This window comes from Thunnus thynnus, chromosome 15, assembly GCF_963924715.1.
Source record: "Thunnus thynnus chromosome 15, fThuThy2.1, whole genome shotgun sequence".
NCBI lineage: Eukaryota > Metazoa > Chordata > Actinopteri > Scombriformes > Scombridae > Thunnus > Thunnus thynnus.
In genome coordinates, this window is record NC_089531.1 from 25,467,572 (window position 1) to 25,480,418 (window position 12,847).

At 38.6% G+C, this 12,847-nt stretch overlaps 1 protein-coding gene across 1 annotated transcript in view; it reads right to left on the minus strand.

The window, feature by feature from the left end:
• fam135b (family with sequence similarity 135 member B) overlaps positions 1–10,381 on the minus strand; it is a 46,301-nt gene extending 35,920 nt beyond the window's left edge. Inside the window, exons 1-2 of the mRNA XM_067611529.1 lie at positions 9,983–10,381; positions 2,639–2,735 (exon numbers count right to left, since the gene is read on the minus strand). Coding sequence (XP_067467630.1) covers positions 2,639–2,715 — 77 coding nt within the window. The 5' untranslated portion in view covers positions 2,716–2,735; positions 9,983–10,381. The remainder of the gene's footprint in view (positions 1–2,638; positions 2,736–9,982) is intronic.
• Between the last annotated feature and the right edge of the window lie 2,466 nt (positions 10,382–12,847).

Here is a 12,847-nt window from a genome sequence, read left to right on the forward strand (position 1 = left end):
TTTATTTCTCAACATGTGTATAAACTACATTATTACTTAGTCTATCTATCTAGAAGTTATAGGCTAAGAACATCTAAAACATTTTTGTATAAATTGCAGATGCCAGAGGAAAATGGACATAAACTGGTCAGTAGTTTGAATTTGTTTTTTTTGCACAATTAAATTAGAATAAATAATATCACAAAAATGCAGCTGTAGCTTGTAATGGGAGTATCTTGGACTCTGATTTTGCCTCCATAAGTGGAAACTAAAAGCACCGTGCTTATCGCTGTTGCCTTCTTTACAAATCAAATGCATACTTAGGGACCATTCGGATGTTGCATCTTTTGCGCACACTAATTCATTATTTTCAATGGAAATGCATGCTCAAAACCGAGAGCAACGCCGTTGTGGCACGCATTTATTGTGACGCACTTGTTTTTTCGTGCATCTCCGTGGCACACCGAGATGGAAAAATCTCAACTTTTTCGATTGCAGCAAGCACACCGCAGGTCATATGACAAGAGTTAACCAATCAGCTCCAAAGGACTTGCTTCACCCTTCCCGTCCGAGGACGTCACAACATCCAGTTGAAAGGTCAGCCACCGCTGGTTGCTAACCGCAGTTAATAACCAAAAAGATACAAGTGGTTTTGGTTGCTTAGGAACAGCAGGTGCAACAGTAGTGCAACCTCCCATGCACCTTGGATAAAAGGATGAAAGCAGCACAGCTGTCGTTTTCCACACATTTTTAGATGCAACATCTGAGCGGCCCCTTAATCAGTAATTTTAATGGAATCAGTGTACTAGGCCCTTCACAGTGTACAGCTGCATGGTCCTCCAGTCTGGTACAGGGATTAGTATCGATTTCAACAATTACATTTCAGTGTGACAAGATGTGTAGGTCCTGTTAACTGAACTATTCTTATTCCGCGGAGCCTCGTCTTTACATTGGGATCCAATTCTGTCGAGTGTTCACATCATATCTCTTCTGCTATCTGAAGCAACATGGCAACCAGTAAAAAAACAAACATATTAGTGCACTCAGCTGAAGGGATTACCATGATGAAGCTTTAGCCCATCCCATTTGGAGAGGGGAAATCTTTTTGATAAAGCTGGCATTTCAGCCAGCCCGAGGCCACGGTCTTAATCTCCCTGCAGACGCATCATGGCAGGATAAACATGGCCCATTTTATGTAATGGAATATCATGTGAAACTCACTGGAAAAATAAAATTTGTTGATCATGTCTTTTATTTACACTCTTACCTACTTATTAGTACAGCCCATTACATTTAAAGTTGTTGTTTCTGTTGTTGTAATGTATGTATATTGTGTTACCATAATCAGTTCAGTACTGCCCTACAAAGGCAGACAGAAAGGTTTTTGTGTCTATCTACAGTACTATTACTATTCATATTGAAATCAATACAATAAATAATTTTACTTAACTTTTAGCAATTTTAGTTCAGCTATTTTTTCCCATCTTGATCGGATTTAGCTACTATCTTATTTAGTTATGTGGACAAACTGAATTATGAAGACCTTAGTTTATCAGAATGGATATTTGGATTGGCAGTAAGTGTGATGAGGGCTTTTGGAGCCCTGAGAATACAGTTACTGCAGAATGGATTGGTTTTTTTTGGCTCTGTTTTGTACTTACTACAAGTTGCACATAATGTTTTCATAGAAATCATAATTCTCTATGACATAAATTTTAAATGGTAAAACAAAGTTTGTTAATTTTAGCTAACATTAGCCACCATAAGCTACTGGTGACACTAGACCAAGCAAGGCTGTAGCTGCAAAATGCCTGGATGCATTGAAGTGAGCAAAGGTGTGTTTTATTGCTTCTGAATTCAACTTTTCATTTGTAAAGTAAAGATTGTGTTATTTCTTCTTTCAAAAGTTAAATACTCTTTCTTTAACTCATTGTTGATCAAATATATAGCTACCCTGTTCTGCTTTCATCATAGAGTAATCTTCATCCAGCAGCAATGACAGAGGGCGGGGGTGCATAATTTTGATTTATCCAATAAATGAAAGTGTGCTGTCATCATTGCAGGATGAGTCAAATCTACACTCATCCTCTTTTACATTTTCATATCACAGTGAATTCATAGAGGTAGCCTATGTATAAATGTGTTGTTTAATTGGTCGGAGGGAAAATGTACTTTATATAAAGGTCAAAGCACTCTGTCCCTAACTTACAACTCCTGTATCAATTAGTAAAGGTTATATCTGAACTGCAGGGATATGCGTTTTTGCTTATATGAACTGTTAACTTATTTTGTGACACCTTCCAGACATGGCTCAGGGAGCAACAGTCCATGTGTATAATGTCCCTCATAATTATAGTCAGTCTCAGTTTAAAACCATTGTACTTGGCTGTACGGTATTTTGTATCTTACAAATTCAAAGTTTTGAGTTCAGTTGTTTAGAACTTTTTGAATTCAGTTTAAGGCATATTATGTAAAAAAAAAAATGACAAGAATAAAAAAACAGCTACCCTTCATAACGCTTGAATATTAAAATATATCTGAGCCTGTAAGCAGTCCACATCAATATGTGCAGTGAGTAAGTTGCCAGTTGTGAAGCCAGATAACATAAACAAATATCATGACTCCAAAGATGTGATTTCTGTGAAGATAAATTGCTTACCCCCTTTGAAAAAGATCCACATTGTGAAACTTGTGCAACTCTACAGAAAACTCCAGTGTTCCCTGTACTTCAGACATGATATAATCCCACTCATCACCTGTCAAAAGATAGGACAGAGTAAATTAGACATATCAGATAAATAGGCCAAAAGAAGACATGCAGAAAGATAAGGCAAATCATGACATTTCTAAAACCAGCTCACACTGTTATTTCTTCTCTCCACTGAGGTAATATGACTCACACAGTCTAGTGTGGAGAACGGACTGTACAAGTCCAAGACAGACATCTTGGTCTGAATATAGTTATTATCATCACTGTCCAGGTAACTGTTGGAAAAATGAACACCACCCTGTGATCTAATTATTTCAGAGTGGTGATGTGTGAAAGTGGAAACTGCTCCGTTTGTTGTATCTGTCTTAATAAGGTATGTTGTGAGCTGATTAGAATCAGCTTCTATTACTGTAAATGTCACCCCTCCGGTACATCATTAGTATAATTATTCATTAGTACAATTAGATCTATATGCACTGCACTACTTTAGTATGTTGTCCTTTAATTAAACATCAGATACCTGCAAAAGGGACAATTACAGGCTATCTTCTTTGCACACTTATATTATAATTTTAGTACATCATTATGTTTTTATTTAAAAGCCTAATGTATCCAAGCACTCCTTCTGCTTCAGTGGATAGGTTTAGAGTCCTGTGATTTTCAGAAACAAAGGTCTCTTCATTCATGTTGACACAAAAATGTTGAAATTTAAGGCTAATTTAAAGCCTATTTAACATGATTAAGATCAGGTGATCAGCTGAGTGTCTTTCTGTCTTTGGTAATAAATAAAATGCATCTTCCTCATACCTACATTCCTATTTTTATCTGTTAAGTTGCATCTTTTCCTGGATGTGGGCGTCTAATACCTTCGTCTTATGCCTTTCACAGCACAATATTAGATCCACACAAACGCAATATTACATCCATTCAGGCCCTCACATTTGTATTTAAGGTCTACGAGATAGGAATCCTGGCTCATGCAATCATGCAGCCTTCTATTCATTGCCTCAGCTCATTGAGACAAATGTAGGCAAATACTAAATGGCTAAATGCATCAGACCACTAAAAATGGATTTGTCTAAATGAATGTGTGATCAGCACATCCCAGAACTCAGAAGCTTAATTCACACCCATATGAGGAGTGTTTTTTCTGTTGATGGAAAAAACAGCACTTCCAAACATGAACCAGCTGATTCAACTTTAAATCCACAATGTCTGAAACCATGAGGAGAAAATAAATATGGACTTTATACTCTAAAGCATTCAGTGAAAGTGATCTGAGGGCTGAAACAACGTGAAACTGAGCCGCCACCAACTGAAGGGAGATGAAACACTGACAGAGTTTAGAGTAAAGTGTACCAAATAGATGCTTATTAAATGCTTTGAAACATAATGTGTGTGGTTTTCGGTCAATGTTCTTATGAGTGTTATAACTAACATGGAGGACAATCACTAGAGGGGAAGATGTGCATAGAAGATGTGTCGTTACAGAAACAGAGTTATTGCTGTGAACCAACTTTCAGAAATGCAACTTCACTTGTGCATTACGACCAGTCCTCAACTTAGCTGCCTTAAAAACATACTGTACATACTGTTTCAGTACACTTTCCTTAAGCAGTGTAGATTTCTCAAGACAGGCTTGTTTTATTATAGCAGGGCTTACACACAGAGGTATTGTGAGTTCATTCACTGCTAGTAAAATGCAAAAGTTAGTGATAATTAGCTACAGCAGACATCCTGCAGCTTGCAGACATCCTGTGAATACCACTGGTCTTCACATCATCACCTACAAAAATGTTTTGCTACTATCAGCAGTTGACGGTTTGCTAATCCCCACCTCCCTTATTACTATTGCTACGCCTGCCCAGCACTGCATTCTCACATGGTGCATATGCTATTTATGATGATTATGTGCCAGATCAGATACCAATGAAATTCACAGCAATTTTTGAAACAATGGTTCTTGATTGCAGACAGAGGTAGACAAAAGCATGTCCTCATTTCTAGCTGCCGTTGGCTGAAATGACAACTGATTTTATCAGTTGTAGCAAGTGAGTTACCTAAGCTAATGTTAGTTCCATGAATTGATTGAAAAGATCACCTTCAGCTGACTTTTCAGAGTTTCCATCCAACCTAATTTAAAACAAGAATCCTTTAAAAGGGTCTTGTGAGTGCACTTGATGACTACATAGCCTACATGACATTGTCCGAACAGGCTGAGGCTAAAGCCTATGTATGATCTATGATTATATGTAAGATCCATTCTTACATACATTAGGTCTATTCAGATGCGTAGATTAAACAGAAGCACAAGCATACTGTTGTCACTTTTAATATAACAAGAGAAAAGGCTTTTAGGATGAGGACATACCAATGTGTTTGGCAAACGTAACAATATCTCAGGAAACATAAACTTCACCAAATGCATTATAAAGAGCGGAACAGAGCTGTTAACATTACCCTAAAAACTCTAATAGCAAGACTGGTTTCCATGCAATGGGGAAATATTACACAGTGGATGTGGTAGACATGAACAGGACTTTTTTTTTAGCATGAACTGCAACCCCACAAACAAATTATTTAAGTTACTCGTACTGATCCTCTTGTCCTTGACAATTTAGTTACTACTGTAGGTGGTAAGCTAGTTAGCTAGTTAACAGCAGATAAACAAACTTTTTCTCTTGTGTTTTTAGTTATGCAGAGGCTCAAAACATCCACCACCAGCACACCACTTCACCATGTGGAGAAACATTTGACAGGTATGCCATGTCCACTAAGCTATGATTGGACAATCACTGTTGGGGGAAGGGTTTAGCGAAAAGTCAATTTATAATTTATGTCTAAAATGTTTGATATTTCAATGTGAAATATTTTTTTAGTTCTGGTGCAGTTGTCTGGAGTGAAGAATTAGGTTAAACCACTTTGGTTAAGGGTGTTGGTCTAGGATTTGTTCCCTTTAATGTAAAAATACCTTGATTAAGTTCTGATTTGTCACTTCCTTCCACTTCACTGAGCAGAGCAATTTATTCTAGTGTCCTTTCCCAAAGTTGTGCAAATAGGGTGACTCTAAGGTTTCTTCTCAGTTGGCAGGGAAGCACTTTTCTCCACCTTAATCATCCTGATATTATAAGAATCTTGTCAAGTGTAGAAAAAGAAGCACTGGTAAATCTTCAATAAAACCTGAACCTCTGCCCCCAAAAACCAGCAGTCTAGAGGAGAAGAAAGGGGTAACCAACCATGTTCTTGTTAAAGCACATGAAAGTAATGCCAGGTAGCACAGTCCAACATGCCTGAGAAGCACAATAAACTTCTCTTACGTTGTACATTAGCTGGCCACTGCCACAAATGGCCAGAAGAGACAAGAAATGACACCACTGTTTTGCCTCTTCTTGCTGACTCTTGTGTAACATTGACACACACACTCATCACACTTGCAGCTCCATTAGAGCGAAGCTTTGTATCAGGGTGACCACAGATGACGGCAGTCATCATAATATCATGAGCCAATAACAGGTAATTCAATGTGAGACAGTGAGACACTGGAGTATGTACACCCTACAATTCTTTCAGCGCTGATTAAGCAGCTTTATTGCTTCCCTAATTCACTGAGTTGTAAGCGTCCAAAAGTGCCGGTTATCTGTTACCTGCTGTCTCATAAAGAAGAGAGAGTATGCTCACTTCTCCAGAAATGTGTTAGGCATTAAGAATGAACACTGTGTACTGTAAATAAAGGCTCACAGTCACATGGTCTCCCCCCAAAACAATCTCTGCTTATCCAATATGGCTGTAGCATAATCGACCCACACACACAGAGACTACATCCATTAATTGTCAGCCTCTCACAAAAATTCATCAATAAGTTAATCAAATCAGCAAGGCACAAAGCACAACACCCACACTGACAACTTCAAAGGCTGTCATTCATCTACACTGTTCTTCCTTTGACAACGTTGACAATGAGGATCAGGACGATGATGAAACAACACAGCTGATCAGCAAAAGCAGAACTGCAGAGGATTCTTCAAAGGTCATGGCTGACGCTCTTCTGTCATTTTCATATTGTCAATAAATCTCATGAAAAGACCAAATCCACCATCTTTCAAAATTTTCCAGTTTCTGAGGCCTGACTCTGGCACTCAACCTCCTGCCTTTTCATTGCTACATAAGATGTACACGGCCACAAATTTACAGTTTGGTTTTTAAAAAAGGCTTTGGCTACACAGATTATTGGTAGAATAAATTCATTTTTTGCTTTGGTCTTTTTGTTGAATGTGTTGCCGAAAAAGAAAAAGAATATTGCCAGCCTTGTCCTTTCAGAGGTGAATCAGGTGAGACATTACACCAAGTGGCCAGGGCTGTTACTATGACTGAGGGTACCAAGGTCATGTCCTCTGCATTTTTCTGGTAATTTATAGGTTTCAGCAACATCCTACAGATATTAACTTTTCCCAGGAGGCTTATTTTTTTAACTTTTTCAACCAGAATCCAATATTTCCCCCACCACAATTTTACAGGGTTTTGAAGCAGCACTTAGACCTTCATGTTAGGACATAAAGTGTTAACATTTTATTTTGCATGTCTGTAATTTCTTGATAATATCATCCCTGGAAAAAGCTAATTGATCAATTAAAGGGGGAATAGAGACAATGATCTGCATTAGAGTTTAGTTATTTCTTTTAATTGTACACGAAGTTGTGGATTTCTAGAGAAATTTCCCTGATATAACTGCTTAATTTACATAAGTCTTGCAGAAAATAGAATTGAACAGCTAACTATGAAAAACTCCAATATTTAACAAAACGTAATGGCTTCCTTTTTATGAGTGGATATGGAACCTCCACATGACTCCAGTATTTTTACAATTCTGGCCACAGCCCTGCCAGTGGCTACTAGTTTCCTTCTTTTCTAATCTTTCTCTCTTTTATAAAAGCTGTAACTAGCTTGTTTGATCTTCCTTTGAGTTATGTGCCTCAATTTGAAAGGTTGTAGATGGCATGAAAGACTGCTGAGCAATCACACTGAATAGAAAACACGCTAAACATGTAGAACACACTAACCTGTTACAGGTTCCAACAAAAGTCATGATGTTGATTATTTTTCTACAATACCCACTGTGCCCAGCTCACCTTCCTTTTGTTGTACAAATCCTGGATATAATGCATGCTGTGCTGTTGCACTGTATATTTGTACAATGCTGCTGAGCCCAACACAGATATGCACAACCTGTAGCCCAGCCAAGTCTTATGATTTGCTGCTTGTGCACTTTTACAAACTATCTCTTTCTGATTTTCTACTTGCTGCGAATCATTAAACACTAATCATTACAAAACAGCCATCTGCTCTCTGATTACTATTTAATGTAGGCCACACACACACACAGTCACAGGCCTTGTTGAAGACTAGAGTTTGCAGCCTCAGTAATTCCTCCACCTTAAGAAAAAACTCCTGGCTGCCGTTTAAATTGCCCTCCTAGCCTTCGAGCTGTTCCTGTTGGTGTCAGCTCAGCTGGGAATGCTGACTGACATCTCCAGTCTCAATTTGGGAGGATGAAGAGGCAACATGTTCATATGGCGACTGAATGTGGAATGAGCTGATTTTGCAGGCTACGTGGGCGTAGGTGTCAATGTAACACAGAGAGTCATTGTGCCATGACTGGAAGCTGCTGTGAGCACAGCTCAAAGGGCTGGAAATTAATCTCAGGCATTTTTCTATTCATTAACTCTCTCTGCGGAACAACACACACAGGACTATCACCAAATATAGTGATATGTGACAAAGCACCAGTGAGTTACACAACTTCCTCCAATAATAGAAATAGTGCAGTTGTGGATTTCTGGCCAGGTTTCAAGTACAGATATTTAGTTATGTCAAATCAAAGTTCAGACTATTCTACAAACTGGATATGAGGAGACAGTGTGTCCTTCACAGGAAAGCACTCAGCCAGCAATCATGTGATGGTATAATCCAGCATTTTGCTAAAATCCTTCCTGATGCTGTATTACAGGCTCTTTGTTGTTAAAATTACAATGCCCAGTCCCAGCAAAGATGGACAGGAGGCTGAGTACCCTGAGTTATAGAGTTGAATAACTCTGAGTATGACTTTGAGAGGATGTGACTGGCATCCTCACTATCTACCAAATGAGATTCTCTCATCATCAAAGGGCTTTTCTGCAAAAACAGCCAATAAAGTAGCCAGCTGGAAAATCCTACTTTCAGTGTACCTCAGAATTCTTTTGTGGTGTTCGGTGAGCTGAGAAAGAAGCGTGCAATCTACAGTCAAGATCATAACAGACTCTCCATTTGTATTCACAACTCCATTTGTATTCACAACTGTAAACATTTTTGTGTGACAGTGCAGCGCTATACACTGTACTATACGATAGCGTGTGTGTGCATGCATTCTTCAAAGATGTCATTGAAACGTGTAAAGATAGACATTTGGTTGAATTACTTGAGTTTGTTCACACTCTAGTACTCTTAACATGATCCTGTGGTTTTCTGCTCTAATGAAATGTTTACATCAGTCACATGAGTGCCTGATAGCTATAGGCTGTACCGCTGTGTTCCTGAATGCAACGTGCAACCTTCAATAACTGTAATCTATTTAACCTTGCATCATTGTTTAACTTCTATTTTTATCACTTTGCAGCCTGCTGTGACAAAGGCGACAGTGCACTGCATTGTTTCATTTTGAAGTCTTTGTTCATTTCAGACAGTGTGTAGGAGACTACAGCATCTGTGTAAAACTGATGACAAACAGCACACACTGCTGCAGAGTCAAGAGCAGCTTTGACATAGAGAACTGCACAGCCCACAGTGTCCAGCTTAGACTGTCAATTTAAATGCAATTATATTTCATTAACATCTTTTTGAGCATGAGAGTGCTTGAATTAATTTTCACGCATTTATTTTGACCGGGGATTATCTCTAATAGGTTGCAATATTACATTTCAATCTAATTTACCTCTTGCTTTGTTAACTTATCAGTGGGTAGTGTTGTTGGGTCTATTTACAAAAGGACACATGCATAAAGTTGAACACACATACACTAGCTGCCAAAAAGAAGATGCACATATGATGTAGAAATTCAGCCAACTGTTCTCTCTGTCTCTATTATAAAATCCATCCCCTTTCACACAGTAACCGACCAGCAGTCTCCACTAGCTGCTTTCTCTGCTGTAATGTACAATACAACGAGCTTCCCAATCCTCTCATGTTTCACACACATGCAGGCAACAACCATCCCATTAAAACAGACGGGAGGGTGTCACACGTACAATACAGCAGCCTCACCTTAACAGTGATGAAGTCTAATATCCGCAGAGGGTCGAGATCCAGCCTTCACTGAGTAAATCGCTGTTTGCGGATGGATGCGCGGTTTGCAATGTTTATACCACCGCTTCTCCTGCTGCTGCTGCTGTTGCCATGGTTATTCATCCAGACCCTGTATGTTCTGCAGTCTCCCCCCCTCCTCTCTCTCTCTCTGCCTCTCTCTCGCCCTCTCGCTCTCTCTCTCTCTCTCTATCAACCCCTTATGTCTCTCTCTCCTGACGGGGATTTCAATTTGAGAAAGTGCGGCAGCGTCTGTCTCGGGAACTGGCTTTGTGTTTCTCCTCCGGGTCCGCCCCGCGTTTTGCACACAATACATAGGCTATAGAGTGTGGATAGTTTCATAAGGGGAATATTAATAGTCAGCACCCAGCCACTGTGTGCCCTGCTGCTTGCTGCACTATAGTGTGCGTCCAGCGGGCGAGCTGACGTCAGAGAACTGCCCCCTAAAAGCTGAAGTGAACCGTGCAGTGGGAAATTACCATGCGAGGAGACAAAGGATGGGTAGTGTCATGCAAACATTACATTAATGGAATAATAAACGTGCGGGTGTCACGTGACTTGGAGTCATGGCAGAATTAGAGAAGCAAAAATAAACTTCTCCCAGTGTGTCATCATCATACAGTCGTCTGAAAAGTAAAGTAAAACCATTAGGGAATATGGAATGGGTGGGCCACTAACCTAATTATAATGTGCCCCTTATCACAGTCGATGATAATTAACGAGTAGCTCCATGGATTTGAGAAAAAAAAAAAAAAAAAAGCTTGTTTTTGGTCCATTGAGATGACAGTCTCAAATTTATTGGATAGCTCCTATATGAAACTGATATAACAACACTGGGATGATAAGGATTTGTCCATGGGAACCCAATCTGAGAAGATTTACATTACAATTTACAGAATTATTTAACATAACATGACAGAAGTTCCAAAAATATTCATAAAGTTCCCAGAATTCATGCCAGTGAAATTCAAAACCAAAATGACTTCAAGACACATGATGCAAGATCAGGACTGGACTACCAACCAGGCAAGGCAGGGAAGATACCCCGCACAACTATGTTATTTTGACACCTACCTAGCCCTAGATACTGAAATATTTAACCTAGATACCCACCTAATATGCCCCACTAGAGCACAATATTAACTAAGGGTCTAAAGCCTGCATTAAATGTTTTTTGGCAACTTGGGATTGGGACTTGGGACATTTTAGCAAACATATCTTATTTTCTCATGCAGCAGACATGGAGTAAGATTAGCATTCATCACCTGATGATTATAAGTCTAATATTCTCTCTTCTTTTAGCTCTGTTTTGATCTCCACCAGCTCTAAAGGGATCTGGCTCTTGAACTGCTAAATTCTGCACTATGTTCACAAGCTGGTTGCTAACTATGTCTGTCTGCTGTTTGTTTTTGTTGTTTTTTTTCCATTATTAACAGCTGAACACTGCTGCTGACAACACTGATGAGAGCACTGAGACTGAAACAAAAGAGTAAAGTTGTGGCCATGTATTTAAAGAAAGATGAAAGACACTAAAACATTTCATAGAGTTTAGGTAAACTGCAGAGTGGGGTGATTATTCTCTGTGGGTTTGTCACTGTAAGCGCCGCCTTTCATATTACACACAGTCATTTTTCCCATTGTTAGTATAAAAATATTGAATATCGCAGCTTTAAAATGGATCCTGCCTCATTACCTGATCTTGAGGCTGTGTTTCGGAGGGAGGCCTTGTGTCAAAATAAGTTTTTAAGACTTTCATTATTTGAGTTTTGTGCTGATGTGTTGCATACTACTAAATATATGTTTTCAATGAATTTAGCACACAGCAATTCTGTGGCCACAATATAGAAAAACTCCACACTCTCCACAGGGGAAGAACGGAGGTTAATAGAGGTCCAGCATCTTATTTTTGCCCCGAGGCCCATAAAGTTAATCTATCTGGCCATGTGCAAGGTGCAGTGAAATCTTGCACCTTGCATTAATAAGTAATATGAATAACGATTAAGTGAAAAGCATATGTTTTCAGAGACTGGGAAATGTGCATGAAAGAGCTCTAGAACAAGTGGAAGCTAAACTTTTAAGTGGAAACTAAGAACACAAATAACTGGACACATTAAAATTTATCTCTATACTGTATAGTATGTAAGCTTACTACAATCAACAGCTAAATGAAGACAACACCTGATAAAAAAGGCTAAAATTATATATATATATATATATATATATATATATAGGTGTACATATATATGTTTTTTTTTTTCTTTTTTTGGCATCATTAATCAAATTGAAGAACCAACAAAGTCACAATGGACATAGAGCCACTAACCAGCACTTGCTCCTGGCCAACCAAGTCTCACATCAAAAGTGTAATAGGTTAGTTGGTCCTCAGTGCAAAACGTGAGATGCTTACATTTTGTTTGTTTTTTTCTTTTCTATTGGCCTGCGTCCATGTCACATGATTATCAAGTTTCTGTCTGCTCAAACAAACAAACAAAAAAATGGCTGACATTCCTTTTATTCACAGAGGAAAATTCAATATTTTAAGATAGTTTTGGCATTAAAAATGCATTTTGATAATATTTCTAATGAGGAATCTGCATTTTATTTTCATAATCTTCATTCAGTGAATGTATATGATGTTTAGTTTGTCATTTATTAAGAAGATTTTTCAGGCTTTTGATTGTTGCTATGGTGGTTGCTATTGACGCTGCTATCGCTGAAACCATGTAGTTGCATGTTGTTTGAATCACTGTCCTTGCGTTATGTGGTTATCTGAGCTGTTATGTTATTTGTGTTGTTTTATGTAACCGTCTGATGATGTTCTTTCAA